Source organism: Nyctibius grandis, chromosome Z (genome assembly GCF_013368605.1).
Source record: "Nyctibius grandis isolate bNycGra1 chromosome Z, bNycGra1.pri, whole genome shotgun sequence".
Classification (NCBI taxonomy): Eukaryota; Metazoa; Chordata; class Aves; order Nyctibiiformes; family Nyctibiidae; genus Nyctibius; species Nyctibius grandis.
In genome coordinates this window covers 27,349,911-27,367,155 of record NC_090695.1, presented here as the reverse complement: position 1 = coordinate 27,367,155, position 17,245 = coordinate 27,349,911, and the positions used below count along the sequence as shown (strand labels likewise).

The 17,245-nt window shown below is 44.8% G+C and overlaps 1 protein-coding gene across 7 annotated transcripts in view; it reads right to left on the bottom strand.

Moving 5' to 3' along the window:
* SHB (SH2 domain containing adaptor protein B) overlaps positions 1–12,586 on the bottom strand; it is a 99,778-nt gene extending 87,192 nt beyond the window's left edge. For 6 of the 7 annotated variants that reach the window (XM_068422562.1, XM_068422566.1, XM_068422560.1 and 3 more), the window contains exon 1: positions 11,773–12,449. In XM_068422562.1, coding sequence (XP_068278663.1) covers positions 11,773–12,360 — 588 coding nt within the window. In that variant the 5' untranslated portion in view covers positions 12,361–12,449. Of the gene's footprint in view, positions 1–11,772 lie in introns of all 7 variants that reach the window. The other variant, XM_068422559.1, reaches the window with a different exon arrangement.
* Positions 12,587–17,245: the final 4,659 nt, after the last annotated feature.

Below are 17,245 nucleotides of genomic sequence, written 5' to 3'. Positions count from 1 at the left end.
TTGTTCTTCTACAGTAGCGCAGTGTTGGAAAAAAAAAAAAAGCCAGTATTTAACAACAGGGTTTCAAGAGCTACTCCGCCCCCTACAAGGCTGAGTTTTCAGAGAAGATTGATTGCTCTTCATGATTTCTACAAGTCCCCACACACAGTGACAGGACCCAACTGCTAACAAGCTGATATATAAACCACAGTTCTTGTCTTCTTGCCTCCCCATTTGTCTCCTCTATGCCCTTAACTCCCCAGGCAGTAATTGCAGTTCCCCACTATCCTATGTGTGTCCCTGTTTCACATAGGGCAACACAGACCACACAGATGCTGCTGTTGAAGGTTTAAAAACAAGTTCTACCTGCTTTCCCCTCAGTAAGGAAGGAGTCTCTCCTTGACCCACCCACTCAACTATTTTGAATTGGAAATACACCTTCCAGCACCTGCCAGTAGATCCACGAGTTATGGAAGGATGGACACACAGAGCTGTTAATAAGCATTGTTCCCTTCAGAAAACCAGGTCAAAAAAAAAAAAGTCCAACAAAAAAAATTTGTATCCCATGCACTGCCATTAGCAGAATATGTTTTGTAAAACAATTTTCTACACTTCCTGCACAACACACAACTACTCCAAAATCACAATTTCTGTCTCTTTCATTGTCAAGGGACTGGTTTTACAGTAACATTTACAGAAACAGTGACATATCCAGGAAGATCTGTGCCACAGTCACTTTCCTGTCTATCACCAGAATCCACCTGTCGTGGTTTAGGCCCAGCTGGCAACCAAGCACCATACGGCCGCTTGCTCATCCCTCCCCCACAGTGGGGTGAGGAGGAGAATCGGAAGAAAAAGGTGAAACTAGTGGGTTGAGATAAGGAGAGTTTAATAGGACAACACAAGGAGGAAAGAAATAATTAATAATAATAATAATAATAATAATAATAAATAATAATAAATGAAACGAGTGATGCACAATGCAATTGCTCATCACCCAGACCTGATGCCCAGCCTGTTGCCGAACTGCGATCCTATCTTTCCCTGGCCAACTCCCTCAGTTTATATAATGAGCATGACTTCATATAGTATCGAATATCCCCTTGGCTAGTTTGGGTCAGCTATCCTGGCTGTGTCCCCTCCCAGTTTCTTGTGAAAATTAACTCTATCCCAGCCAAACTCAGGACACCACCAATACGCTGTTTCAACTACCAGATCTCATGTTACTACTTCAATTTCATCACAGTGCCTAGCATACTGTTAGTAAAGGATACAATCACACTGACACAGGGCAGCAAAGGAATGAGAAGTCAAATCATATTATTTGCCATGGGGCAGCGCTCTGCATGAATGTCTGAGAATCAGACACTATAATCAACTGCTGGTAGGCAAGGACATATGCAAAGATGTTTAGAGACACAAACATGTTTCCTATACCAAACAGTATCAGTGAGCTTGAGGAGCAAAGGACCTTGTAAAAAATATAGGGTACGCATTTCTTCAGTGATCCAAGCAAATACAATGGCAAACTGGCCACCACCAGATCAGATTGCAAACCAGAAGTTTGCTAGTGAACTCAATGGTTAAAAAGACAAACACAGATTCACTTTTTTCCTTTCTAGATCCTTTCTCCTCATTAATCAGGCCTAAAGCCATTTACATAAGTTCCAATACATGTTCTTACTGTGCCTAATTTTCATTTAGAGTTAAAATACCCTGTAAATCACAATAAACTGCATAACGTCGTTCTGCCTACAGAAGGTTTCGCTTCCACATATACATTACATCAGAACAGTCCTCACGCTAACAGTTTCCTTGCAAGTTTGCCTTAAGTTGGATGTGTGAAAAAGTGTAATACGGACCTCTTTCCTTATCTGAGCACTTTTGAAGGAAAGGCTGCACATAATATCTCTGCTACCATGCACTAGTGAGAAAGCTGGATTTATGGTGGCCCAGCTGTTGAAATGAAATTGTGTAATGCTGTTTTAGCTATGCTTAGTGTCTCGGTACTTCTGTGTTCACAGTCAGATCTAACTAACCCAGCTCCTGCACACACCCATGTGAAAATTCAGAGGACAATCTATAGAAGCAAGCACAATTCATTCCTTCTTGCTGATCAGCACCAGTATCCAGCCCTGCTTTAATGTCCTCACATCATTCTCTCCCATTGACTCACCCAGACATGCCCAACTGTATACACACACACTTGATCTGAACAAAGCCCCATTCATTCTTTCATGCTTTTGCAGAAGAAGGTATGCTTGTATGCTTTAGATTCTATTGTCAGACTAACTCCACATTCACTTACTGCACAGATTCATCTACAGAATGGGGAAAAGCACTCCAGCTTGACAGAGCAGTACCTTAGATCCTGCACTACTGTCCTTATAGGAATGAATTATATTAACATGATATAAGTCTGTTAACAACACTCAGGGTCCAGGGCAGTTTTTGAACATCAGAGCTACATTAAGACTTAGGTTCCATGAGATTTCCGAAGGCAATTAAACCACTCTTCTGCTCAAAGCAGTAGTAATATGAAAGCTAGACCAGGTTGTTCAAGGACTTGCCCACATAAGTTTTAAAAGTCTCCGAAGACAGAAGGTCCACAATCTCTTTTTCAGCAATGTGCATGTTTGTGTATCTAAAATAACATATAATAATGACAACTATATATTTTATATATTTATCATATTTTTGTATATGCATATGTACATACATACATATAATGTAGATTTTAGAACTCTACAAATCATTTCAACATATGTAACAAGAAAATCTAAATTTACGTACATAAAACTGGTAAACTATAGCAACAGTCTGAGATCACACAGAAGATGTGTAGACCAGAGAGACCTGAGGATGTGATTAAGTAGGCATTTATATTCCATTCACAGATATTATGGTTCCCATTAAGATGAAAGACAGGCAAGCACTACACCGATGGACTGCTCTGGACTCAGCTCAATAATTTAGAAAAATCCTTCCACAGGCAATATGTGGTATCCACCATGTAGTTTTCACTTGTACTTAAAGTCAGAACCTGTAAGGCAATAAATCTGCTGCCGGCATTTTGACTCTTTTCACCTGCCTTATTTTGTCACCCATGCAAACTCCATCATTGCATTCATTTTTAGGTAGACTTTTTTTTCTTTCCTTATCCAATTTAGCCTTATGCAACATTTGGCTATATGAAGATTGTTACTGCCTTTTGAGGTTAAACAATATACCTCCTCCTTGTCTCCTACGGTTATTAGCTTTATCAGTCTGAAGACTTTAATTAGAATTGGTGGCTAAAAAAAAAAAACCCAGAATGACAAAAGAAAGTGTAATCATAGGGACATATCTCACTACTCCTATTAATACTATTTGTTCCTCTAATACTTTTGGTAAGCTAATGCTTGTTCACAGATGCAAATTTAACTTTTACAAGGAATGTTCCAGGGTCTTCACATGTGACATAGCAATCTACAGATATTGCAAGAGCATGAATTGCATCTACAGCATGCAGCTTCCTTTTCTGTCTCCACGAAGTTGTCAGCTGCTGGAACCAAGTCAAAGCCATCACTACTGAACCAGCAAGGACATGTAAAAGCAATGGATTACTTCCCTCTCTCCCATAGCTGGCTTTTTTGAGTACAGATCCTCATAGCAATCAACAGATAAAAAGATTAAGTGGTAAACTTATGCAGAAGCAGTAGGAGGTCAAATAACTATGAAACAAAGCAAGCTTGTAAACGGCATGCCAGTGCTAGGACCTGGAAGGCTACTGTATGCAGTGATACCCTTCCAAGGACATCCCTGCAGCCCACCTGACCTCTCAAAGATAAGGCACCAACCTGCTGAGCAGTAGGGCCACATGGCTCCTCTTTCTGCACCAGAAAGCTGAGGTAAGGAGAGAAAGAGGTGTACCCTTCAGCCAGCTCAGAGAGGCCTAGCTGTGTAGCTCCAGCCTATCACCCTGTAAAGAGAAACACAGCCAGCACCCTGCTGTTCTGTGCAGAGGTCTGCACACAGCTGGCCACTTCTGAAGTCAAGGTGTTTCAGTCTCAACTGCAGCTGCTGTTGCAAACTGTTTGTGCCCCTTTCCACCTTTCCTTCAGCAACAAGAGCATGTTGACTCCTCCAGCACGCTAAATGCTCTAACTTCAGAGTGGTAGGACCTCCCCTGTGGAAGCTTTCCAGCTGCAAGTGAGCCACCCTACGATACTATACTACAGCTGGAAGACCAGTACAACAACCTGGATATATCAAGCCAGCCACAGCTGCCTATTACCACAAGGCTGTTCTACACTTAGTGACAAAGGGTGATCGACCACAGCTCCCCTCGAAAATTTTCCTAATAACACATTGGTGGTGGAACACTGTATGATTAGCTTGTTCCCCCACATACCTCAGGGCTCACTGAGTTGTACTGTCCGGGGTGGAAAGTCACTGCAGAACTCCCCACTCTCCAGTCTAGTGTTCAGCTTTACTGAAGCCTGTTTCATGGAGCAGATGGACATCATAGCCCAGCACTCAGTCCACACCGGACCAGGGGAAAACAAACCTAAGGCAAACCTCACTCCTTGATGAGCTGTGATCCCTACATCACAGCTCAGGACTCCAGCTGAAATTCCCCCTGGACTTGTCATCTCCTCCCTGTGTGCCACAATTCAGCATCTCTTCCCCCATGACAGATCAGCAGTTAAAACGACTTCAGTATTTAGCAGACACATATACCACCAAGCATCCTCAGAGGTATGGTGACAGCAAGCCCAACTCAACATCACCCATGTTTCATCCAACACTTTCCATCATCCTTGAAAGCCAGCTGGAAACCTGTCAGCAACACCTGTGAAGTTCAGCGAAGCCAGACTATACAAGTCATCAATACACATAGCATCACAATCATGTACAGGCCAAATCAACCATCCACTGATTCGCAGAGTGTAGTGTTACACATAACAGTTGGGAGATGCACCCCGCAGCCAAAAACCTCTCCAAGTCCCCTACTGGAGCTTTCCCTGTGTGAGCTTCATAACAAGAGTCCAAGGCGGGGCGGGGGGGAAGGCAGACATTTGTCTGCAGTCTGAGGGACACTTGCTCTCCCAAACCAGAATGCAACAAGCATTCTAGGCAGCTCTCAGCCTTCCTGTTATAATCTTGGAGCATCTGGCAGTTTTTAGTTTCTCCTAGGTTGCAGGCTTCTGGATCCTTATCTATCTTTGAGTCACTTGTCTAACCCTTGCAGTAGAAAAATTGCTCTCAGGATTTACCAAATCATCCAGATCACCTTCTTCATTGCTGCTGCTATCTTAGTAACTTTGCACTGCCTTTACCAGAGATACATGTCTGTCAGCCAGAGCAAAGCTTCTCAAATGAATTTCAGGTTTTAAATTACCTCCAGTGGCCTTTCATTCTTCAATATCCCCTGCAGATCTCTGGCATGACAATCATGCCAAGCACTATGGCTAACCAGCTTATTTCTTTAATGTAGACATGTTAGGGTATGGGAGACAAGAGAGGAGCACTGGAGATGTACACAAAGGAATGTCTCTCTGATCTGAAATAGAGAGGAATTGGTCACAGACCACAAAAGCCACAGCAAGCTGGACCAATGCTTTCTCACTGACTGGCATGACATACTCTCAGTTTAGCACTAACCAAGCATTTACTCCTTTCTTTACCCACCACAGGCAGCGTTACATAGAAGACATGAAATCTAACAAGCATGAAATTTGGCATGAAATTTAACAAGTCCAAATGCCAGATTCTGCACCTGGGATGGAGTAATACCAGGCACAAGTATAAAATGGGAGAGGAGTGGCTGGAGAGCAGCCCTGCAGAAAGGGCTCTAGGGGTACTGGTTGACAGGAGGCTCAATATGAGTCAGCAGTGTGCCCTGGCAGCCAAGGGGGCAAACGGCTTCCTGGGGTGCATCAAACACAGCACAAACAGCTGGTCAAAATAGGTGATCATCCCACTGTATTCAGCATCGGTGCAGCTTCACCTTGAGTACTGTGTGCAGTTCTGGGCCCCACAATTTAAGACAGATGTTAAGGTCCTTGAATGCGTCCAGAGGAGGGCAACAAAGATGGTGAAAGGGCTGGAAGGCATGTCCTGTGAGGAGTGCCTAAAGACTTTGGAAAAAAGGAGGCTGAGGGGTGACCTCATTGCTCTCTACAGCTTCCTAAGGAGAGGAAGCAGAGAGGGAGGTACTGATCTCTTCTCCCTGGGATCCAGTGACAGGACCCACAGGAATGGTTCAAACCTGCAGTGAAGGAGGTTCAGACTTGACATTACAAAACATTTCTTTACCAAGAGGATGGTCAAACACCAGAACAGGCTTCCTAGAGAGGGGTGAAACGGTTGGGGCCCCAAGACCAAGGGGGATGTTGTAAATACCTTAATTACTCAACTATCCTGGGTGCTCAACTAAAGAAAGGGAAGCCTTTACAATTTGGAGAGTGGTAATGGCTGTAAGATAAGGAGGCTCCAGGATGGTCTCACTTCAGATGGCTGGGCCTTGAGATGAGCGGATGCACAGGAAGATAGAGATAAGGGAATTGCAACAGCTACCTCAAAGGACCTGGCCCATGTGATCCCCGGACTGAGTGTGCACAGAAGCAGGGGTCAGTCAGTGAACACAGTGAGGAAGACTACCGGCCTTCATCTGAAGACCCCTGACGACCACCAGAGAAAACGACTGCGCATGCGGAACAGACATTTGCATATCTCATGGCTATGTAAATGAGTTCTCAGAAATCCTATGACTATGTATAACGTTATGGTATATATTCTCTGAAAATTTGTCAAACCGGTGGAGCACTCATGGTGGATAATCCCCAGTGCTGCCCAGCGCTGCAATAAAGAATACCTGCTTAATAACACTCTGGTGTTATTGAGTTTTCTTTCGGACTCCTTACCCAGCCGCACCTAGCTTCCCACTTCGGTGAGGAAAGTTAGAAAGCAAGGGGGTTTGGAGATCTCCGATTTTTGTATCAGGTGGTCAATGCCCCAAGCCTGTCAGTGTTTAAGAGGCATTTGGACAATGTCCTTAATAACATGCTTTAACTTTTGGTCAGCTGAAGTGGTCAGGCAATTGGACTAGATGATCATGGTAGGTCCCTTCCAACTGAAAATATTCTATTCTATTCTAAGACAGGCCAAAAATCTGTTTACTGGAACAATACTTGTTGAAAACTGGGAAGAAAGGTTATATCTGAAAAGTAGCACTTTCTTTAAAGACAGAGACTGCCCTAAAACTTCACTTGGAACTCACTGGATGTAACATCTTCCATAACAAACTTCCTCTGCAGTCCCACTTACCAAGCTACAATCTAACCATCGTTGTAAGGTCCCTACACAGAAACTACCCACAGAATATGTAGCACAGCTGTAGGTTGTTTGTATCTCATTCAAACTTTACATATGGATCTTTAAAACTACATTTGGGACACTTGTGACTTTTCTTTGAAGATTTAAGACTATCTTTTGTTGCTTAAAAGCATGCAAGCTTAAAATAAATCTTTAACATCTCAGAAGAGCAGAGATCTGAATTCCAAGAGGGTAGTCTGTTCACATACACTCCTCCTGTAGTCCCCTTCAGCAGCCTTTAGTCCACAGTCATAAAGAAATATCATGTTATAAATTGTAAGCAGCTTAAGACCCCCAGTGGTCACTATCACTCTCACATATAAAGCCTGTTAAATGTTTTGAAATCCTTTGGGAATATAGCCACTGATAATCCAGTATCTAGTATTTTTGCAAAGCCACATGGAGAGAACACAAAAATTCAAGCAATACTGTTTGACATCTATGTATGAAATTCAGCTACAGAAACAAAGCAGCTCTGCAAGTTTGTTTAAGCCTGACCAAACAGACCAGCTATTTTTTAGACTCAGATATTAATAAGCAATTAACTTTAAGTTGGCCTTCCATCCCTCCAATAGAAAACATCTGAAGTACTTGCAGTTCACTGCAGCCATGAGCGGTTCTGTTAGTTTCAGCTAGAACTGAAAACTGTGGTCAGGAAGTTCAAATGACTGGCCTGGTAGATGAGGCCGAACAGCCCCGAAGTCACTAAGACTCCTCAGGCTCAGGTAATAACTGAATATCTTCCCATTCATAAGACTGTGATAGTCCCTTAATCATGAGACTGACATATGTGGAAAAATACATTTCTAGCTGCATTATAGCTACACTATAGTACATGAGATACATGTAAAAAGTGTTGCTTGCTCATTTTATGTGTGGCCTTACCCAACCCATCCAAGGAGGTTCACAAGACCAGTGGCCACCAGCATCTTTTTTCTTGAGACCTTTGACTCAAAGGCAGAGCCATATGCCAATGGGAACCACATGCAGAGAGAAAGACTGTTTCAGAGTAGAACCAGTTGTAAAGAGTGGCAGTCTGACACCCTGCTGCAATGGATTAAATATGGGAATAAGACATGGAGTTACATTTGTAGTTTAAGATCTCTAGAAACTATATACTTTGATATATATAACCCCAACATTGCTTAGACATCCTTCAAGTTTTCTCAGTGCACCTCAAGATACCAGCTGCAAGATTCTGTTAAATACACTTGACTTGACTTGTTCTCACTTGCAAAACCAAATAAAACTTAGACCTTACATACAGAAATAAGACAAACATCTTCTCAATGTTTACTAAAAGGTTTTAATTATATACAGATATTAATAATGTTCCATGGAGTCTAAGCACTTTATGCAAGACCTTAAAAGTTCAAACAGCATTTCCATAGTCTATTGCAATGTTAGAAAGGTACTTATTTCTTACATAATGTGGGGAAAGCTTCCAAGGAAAACAGGTTTAGCCCTTGTGCTTAGCTAGCAGCCAGATCTCTGCACCACACACTTCTGCGGTGGATCCCATGGAAACAAAGGGTTTGTTTTTTTTTCTTATACAAGTGTAGACATTGTTTTCAGACCTTTGTAAATTGAGTCAGCAACTATGCTGCCCTGAACAGTTTCCTGACTGATTGCTGCTGCCACACAACATTTACATGCTTTTGCACCAGATCAGCTCTGCCTGTGCAGAACTGAGCTATTTTCTATAGCATCAGATATGTCCTGCCCTGTGGAAATGGATCTTACAACTTGCAGTGTCTTCTGCATTCAATATCCAGAACTGCTGCACAGTTCTGCCTCCACTGCACAGAGGGAGTGCAAAATGCTGCTTATTATGAAATAATTATCTTTTAAAGGACAACTACACTACAATCCCAGATTTTAAATCCTAAGAACTTCCTGCAATGGAGTATGATACAGTTGCTCTTTGAATAGTGTCCCAGGTTCTTCAGATGCAAAGCCAGGAAGAGATATGTTTAGGTTCAAAAAAGTGTAACAGGTGAGAAAATACACGAAGTATCCTTTCATACAGATACTTTCCCCTCAACTACTTTCATGGATTTACGCACACCACACAACGCTAGATAGAGGACAGTCACTCAGAAAGACTTCAACTCATCCTTTTAGATCTCCCATTCACCTAATGGTTTGTCCGTTGAGTTGACGTTAAGTCAAGTCTCGCATTTATTCTCACACAAATACAGTAGTCACCAGGTTGTTCCAGCATATAGCCACATGTTATTCTGGCTTGCCTATACCCATTCAACTGCTACAGGAGAGCTAAGAAGTTAACATCTCCCAGGCCAGCACTAAAGATGGAACTAAAGTACCATACTAGAGGAACTGAGCTGCTTCTGCCATGAATTCTAACATAGCCTGCTCTCCCTTGTTTGAAGATAAGCATCACAGTTAAAGCCCCAAAACCTGCCTGCTAGTAGTAACTAAATAAAAAAAAAAATCCACTCACCAATTTGAATTCAAATACATCTGGCAATGGTGACTCTCCCTCGGGCATCTGTTATAAAGGTTAGTCACCTCACTATTAAAGATGCATGGCAATTTGGGTTTGTCTGCTTCAACTTCAGTTGGTACTTCAACCTCTACACATCAAGGCTTTCTGAATCTCAGATACATTACATCTTTGTGGTTACTTCTACAGCCTATGCCTTGCAAAATACTATCATGCCTGCCATTGCTTTTAATCTCCATCTCCTGAATCAGCTAGTTTATAATTTTTTCCTGGGAATTTCAACTAACCAGTCTGTTGTTATTCATTATTCGCTTATAAAGGACAAATATTATTTGCCATTTGTCCTTTATAAGCAACAACACCAGACAAGAACCTTCCTGAATCGCCTTCCCATTCTAGTACCTGTTTCAAGTTTAACACACAACTGAGCTCTTCAGGCAACTTTTTACTGATGCCCAGTCACAAAAGTTATAAAATTGCTCATTGAATTTGTTGAAAATCATACTTCTCACTTCCCAGTTAACACAAAGGAAAACAGCACTCTGTCCTTGCACATGAAAAAGAAAAAAACAAAGGTGCTGGAATGGAACACAAGCATTTAGTGAACACTAATGGATCATTAAACACTAACATATTTCTATGATGACAGACCTATATGGCAACTAGATCCTTTTTCATCCCTAAGGTACTTACTAGCTTAAGCTATGCTACTCAGAGATCTTTTTCCCTTAGATGTTTTTAACATTTCTATCAACTCTTCTATCAAGCTTTTTTGATACCATCTTTACTGTCCCCTCTACTACATCCTTCTCACAGAAGTTTATTTCCACTCGCTTTATTTGCCACTGAACTAGACACACTCTGTTAACTAAATTCCTCATTTTTTCTCATCAGTGAATGACAGGTGTAGGAGAGAAGCAGTTCTCTGCCTGCCCATATTTAAACATGTACACAGAGATTATTTAAATTGATAACATCTGGCACATACTTAGAATTCCTGTGATGTGACTATTACACTTAAGTTGTAAATGACAGTTTACAAAATGGAGAAATATTAATTTCCAATATATGAAAAAACTAAACTATACTCGCAGGACCAACAGAGATGGAGGGATATGTGCTGTGCTTACAAAATCATTAACACTACTTCGCTCTTCAAAGCTTCCCAGCTGTAAGCCAAGTTCCTGAGCCCAGCACTTTCTAGTGCTCTGTCTACAGTACTTTGTTAGTATTTGTAGAGAACAACCAGTAAAAGATAGAACAACATTTGCAGCTGAACCAGTAGCTATAGAGTTTGCTTCAGGTACCTGCCAGTTGGAAACATAGCTATCATAGATGTTGTCATGCTGTTCTAACACAGGACTTGGAACTACTTCACCTTTGACACTAAACTAGGAGGCAAATTAGTTATAACTGAACATACAACAAACTGCCTCCTTAAATACAGGCAGTCTGACTCAGGACAGGTAAGATTTTTTTTTATTATTTTTTACATATGACCACTCCATACCACATGCAGTGGGGCAGAGACCACAACTTTGGGTCACAAGCATGGGACTTCTCAAGTGACTCTAGGGCTCCCCAAGCACCCCCTCAAAGACTCACATACTGTTCTGCAGGAGCATGCCAACCCAAGAGCCTTGGTACCAGTCATGAGGCTGGCAGCACACTGTGCTCTAGAGCAGAGCTAAGCACATCTGCAAACCTGCCCCATCAGAAAGGAGGTGAGTTTGAAAGCCCAGAGGACACGGCATCCCCACTTCATGGGCCAGCCTTGCACACGCCCTGCCTGCCCCGAGATATTGAAACAGGCCAGGCCACCCAGTGAAGTACGGTGGAGAGCAGTGGCTGCTCCAGATGCACTCAGACAGGAGCTAGTCCCCCTCACCAAAAATCCTTCCAGGGGCTGACATAGCCCCAGCCCTACGCCTAATCTACGGGGATGGGAACAGGAGCACAACACTTACTTTATCTTTCATGGCAGAGGGGACAGAGGTCGCCAGCTGCTTGGAGCCCTTGTTGAGCTTCTTGCCTGCGCCATCGCTGCCACCGCCACTCTCGACCTTGATAAGCCGGTGCTTAGGGGAGATATACTTTACATCGGGCGGCGTCGCCGGGCGGCGCTCGCTGTTGCTGCGAAAGAGGTGCGGGGAGCCGGCTGCGCAGGTGGCGGGGGGTGCGGCACAGTACGACGAGGAGGAGAAAGCCTTGGGGGCCGCCTCACCCAGGCCCCCGGGCACGGAGTAGTCCGGGCGGCTCATGCGTGTCATGGCGCGCAACTTGCACAGGGACGAGCGAGACCCGCTGTAGGGGTCCTCGAAGTCGCGGTCTTTCTGGGCACGGTAGGCGCGGAGCAGGTCACTGGTGTCGTCACGCAGGCAGCGGTGCGGGAAGCCGGGCGAGGTGTGGAGAAGGTGGAGGCGCGGCGGACCCTCGGGGCAGGGCGCGCTGCTGGCACCGTTGCGTTTCTCTCGGTAGTCGGGCCGCGGAGGCTGAGGGGGACTCTGGGTCTTGTTATTGCTCAGGCTGAAGTACTTATTCAGCCATTTGGCCATTATCTGTCCCCGGCGCCCCACGCGCCCGCCCCGCTCACCGCTGCCGCCTACATGGAGAAGCAGGGCGGCGGGGCAGGCCAGCTGTCCCGCTCCACGCACACGCCGCTCTTCCGCCGCCAACAAGTGGAAGGGCCCCGCTGTGACAGAACCGCTTCCGGCCCGAGCCAGCCGTCCGCCGTAGCTCCGTGCCCTCCCCCGCGGCTTCGGGGCTCTCGCGAGCACTGCCCCGGCTCCTCTACAGCACAGCCCAGCCTAACCGCAGCACGCACCGGGGAGGCAGGGGATACATCTGCATGAAGGCCTCGCCGCCAGGGCCCGCCCACCGCCGCGGCCGGAGACAGGTCGGAGGCGGGGCCAGGCCAGGTGCCGCCGGGCGGTGTCTGTGCGGTGCGCTCCGCCCTGGCCGCGGGGCGGGAAGGGGGCTGGCCGAGTGCCTCACTGCAGGGAGGACGCTCTGGGGCTTATCGCGGTCTTCTCGTAAGCCCTGGGAGGTACCGGACGCCCAGCAGCAGCGACAGCAGAAGCAAGCGTTTCCGGGGACCGGGGAAGTGTTGGTACGGCCTTTTCCTGCGCTCCGCGGTAGAAAGGCCCCGGCGGGCCGTGTCAGGCCCCGGCGGGCCGGTGCTGCGGAGCGTGAGACCCGCAGGGCGTGAGACCCGCAGGGCAGGGGAGCGGAGCTGCCGCCGTGAGCAGGCAAGAAGCACGGGTGCCTTTCCCTTCCTAGGTGGCCTGAGGCTCAGGAGCCTCCGTCTGTCCTTCAGCCTGTTGTCTGGAGCGGCCGGGACACCTGCAGCCGGGGTGATGTGGTCTCAGCCGCTGTCTGGACAGTCTGAGCTCTGACTTTTCTAGTACCTGCGTGCCTCCGTTACCCTCAGTGTGGTAGGGGGTCTTAGACTGGGCCCAGCTGGCCCCTATCAGAGAGCACCAAGCCCTGTTGTTGGTTAGGGCTGATGCTAAGCAAACAGGGTATTGTGTATTTTATTGGTAGGCGCCTTTCCCAGGTGCATGGGGATGTTCTTATCATGAACAGCAGAGGTCCTAACATGCTTTCTGTGCAGAAGGGTGGCCTGAAATTAAAATGGAGGTCTTAGTCCCTTTTGAAGATGAGAAAGGCAATGCTATGCAGTGTTCAGAGAGTGCTGTGAAGATGCTAGGAGCTACTCATGTTTTTCACTGTTGCTTTTAATAACTTGGGAGATAGACCTTATCTTCTCTTTTTATATTCAGAATAGGAGAAGGGAGACAAGAGGAACCCTTTATCTACTTGCCATTACAAGTCACCTTGGGTAGTGCCCTGTTGCATTTTGACAAACACCCATGTAGTGCCCTGTTGGCATTGTTGAAGCCCAACATCAGTCATACCTGTAGTCCGTTTCACACACCCACCCCCAGTCATGAATTCTGAGGGCAGAATGGAGTCAGTTATCTTCATGAGTTATTTATCGTAATGAGTTAAACATGGATTGGATTTTCAGGTTTAGTTTTTATCTGATTTTATGGACCATTTTAACCTTGATGCTGGCTGCACATCCTCTATAGAGGAAGCCCTATTCTCTCTTTTGAATGCAAAGGAATTCCTTGAGTTTGGTCATTATCATGTAGCTTGCTCAAGGTAAATGTGTCTGTACGTTTTAGTGACCTCATGGGAACAGAACTTCTCCACTATGAACACAGGGTTCAATTATAATTCTTTCCTGGCAGGACTTCTTGTAGCATTGCCATCAGCTTGTGTGGAACAGAGGATAGCATGCTCCCTTTGCTGGCTTGGGCAACTGGAAACATTTCTTTTTTTACATCCTTAGTGGTGTTCTCCCATCTCTGCTCAGCATATTCATCCTGTCCAAATTTAGTTTTTTTCAGAGCAACTTCTCAGCCTGAGCCTGAGAAGTGTCCTGTTTCTTGACTGGCTAGTACCAGGGTTTTTCAGGAGGTTGCAAGACTCCCAATAGTTGCTGTTTCTAGGAATGGCATGTTCTAGGCCCTTTACACAAGGGCAAGTTTTCGCCCTGAAGAAAGATGAGTTTCAATCTCTTTAAAACTCTCATTACCCAGAAGTCTAGCAGCTCCCTGATTCCTGTTTTGCCAGTCTTACCACCAAGACTTTGACTCCAGGACTGAGGCATGGGAGGGACAGGAAGGCCCCCGGAGTACCCCAAACTCAGACCAATACTGTCCCTTCGTGGCTTAATGAAGAACTACATTTTTTCCCCTGTGTTGACAGGCCACTTGGGAGTCACAGGTAAGCAAAATGATGCCAATGCAGGGCAGCTTCTCTAATATTTTGGAGATGCTCTTAATTTGCCTACCATCAAATCTCAGCAATGTGGGAGGATAGGAAAGATGGGGTTACTGGATAACCCCAGGAAAAAACAAACCTGGATAATACCTATAAATGAAAATAGAAGAATCTGCAAGACAGGCATAGTAGAGAAATTACATTAATATTTCTATTGCCTGTGGAGCATGCCAATCTCAGAGGTTGTTCCAACCTGAGTCTGCAAGTATGACAGCACTTTTGGATGTGCACAGGCTGCTTTCCAACTCCAGTCTGCTCATGCAGGGTATATCTGCACCTGCAGCACTCCTAGTCCCTGCTCTGAGTCATTTTCACATGGCTTTTTGGAGGAACTAGGCTTCACATTTTCAGAGCTCTGACTGGAGTTATGACTTCTGGTTGGGTGGTTTCTGGCATATTTTTTACCAAACATAGGGATGGAGGGGTAGTGGTGAAAGAACTTTCTTAAAACTTTCCTGTGAAATAACAAATCCTAAAATGTTACAATCTGAATTGAACACCTGCTTCTACTTGGCTCTGTATCACTTGAAGTAGAAGCACCAATTGCAATTTGTTCCAACTTAGAGAATGAGTAATAAAGAGATTCTTATCTCCCCTGAGACCAAATGAAGAGCTGGCATTTGATACATGTATATTATTGCACAAAAGTCATTAAATTGTGCTGACTCTGTACGCTTCTAATCATATTAATGATTATTAACAAACCCAGTTCTTTCAGCCTTTTCTCATATGGCAGGCTTCTCAGTTCTTTGATCATTTTTGTGGCCCTTCTCTGGACCCTCTCCAGGCTGTCCACATTTTTTTTTTGTATAGCGGGGACCAAAACTGAACACAGTATTTCAGGTGTAGCCTGACAAGAGCTGAGTAGAGTGGGATAATGACTTCTTTATCTCTGCTGGTGATGTCCTTGTTGATGCAACCCAGCATCCGGTTGGCTTTCTTTGCCACAGCAGCACACTGTTCGCTCATATTGAGCTTGTTGTCTACCAGACCCCCAGGTCCTTTTCCACAGAGCTGCTCCCCAGCTGGATAGCTCCCAGCCAGTGCTGCACTCATGGATTATATTTTCCCAGGTGAAAAACCTTACACTTGTCCTTGTTGAATTTCATGAGGATCTTGTTAGTCCACTCTTCCAGCCTATCCAGGTCTTCCTGCAGGATGGCTCTCCCTTCTAAGTGTCCACTTCCCCATTCACTCTGGTATCATCAGCAAAGTTCATCAGGGTACACCTGATCCCATCATCCATCCCATCATGTTTTGGTTATTTAAGTCCAGCCAATTTGTCCCATATTTTCATGCTGCAGGAAAAGAGAAACAGATAATATTCCTCTTGACTTTTGCTTTTGTGATGATCTCTTTCAGGGTTCTTCAAGGGTTGCAAAATCAGGCTGGGACCTTGATTCAGCCTGATCTCAGCTGTATAAATGGGAGCTCTGTCTCTTTGATGCAAGCACTTTTCCCTGCTTCGTGCTGTAATATGCAATGATCTCAGAATTTCTGACTTTTCTACTCTGAGTTCCAGTGCAACACATAACCTTCTGGAATTAATGGAACCTTCTGTACAGTGATGAAAAGTTGGGCACCGGTGCAGGGGCCCAGAGAGGTAATGAGATCTCCATTGTTGGAAATTTAGACCTTAAATGGAGAAGTCCCTGAATATGCAGATTTATAGTGGCCCAGCTTTGAGCAGGGTGGTGGTCCAGAGATTTATAGATGTTTTGTTCAACCGAAATTGTTCTGTACTTCTATGAAGCTGCTCTCCCATCTGTGTTCTTCACAGTTCCTGTGCTCTTGTGCTGCATAAGGCAGGACATGGTCTGACCCAAAAGCCTGCATTGGCACAACAGGATAATTTTCCAGACTGATAAGCCTGATGGCTACCCTACTGAGATGTCACTATTCATCCTAAACTGAAAGCTGTTGTACTACTTCTCACTTGACACTATGGGGACAAACAGGTTCTTTTCAGCATCAGCAGAATGATGACGGCACTAAGTTGTAGTTACAAATAAAGCTTTTTTTTTAACATAATTTTATGATTAGCATAGTGTAGAATTTTATGATGACAGTAGCACAGGATCTTTGTAATTGGAACCAGTGTAGCACAATTTTATAAGTAGCCTAGTATCGTAGCAGAGTTCCACGACGCAATCCACGAGAGGGCTCGGAGTAAATGCACGCAGACCAATATGGTCGTTAAGCAAATCTCATTTATTCGCGTATCTGAGGGTACATTTATACTATTTCACTACCGTGCACGCTCTGTGTGCGTGTCGTCTTAATCTTAATTGGTTAACATACCTTACATGTACTAATATGATTGGTGAGCATGCTTTGTCCACGCGCCTCTATATTAGTTCTAATTGGTTTATGCTAACAGGCCATACTATGCTGTCATGACATTCTTCTTGTATCAATCTTGTTTCGACTTCTACATATTTCGCTTGTCTCAGTAGCCAAGGTCCTTGCTCGCCGTTATGATTGGTCAGTTCATCACCACCTACTACCACCCCCTTGGACATGGCTCGTTCAGTACGTGACCATTGTCTCGTAGAAACCCCACAAATCCCCCTTTTTGTTTTTGAACGA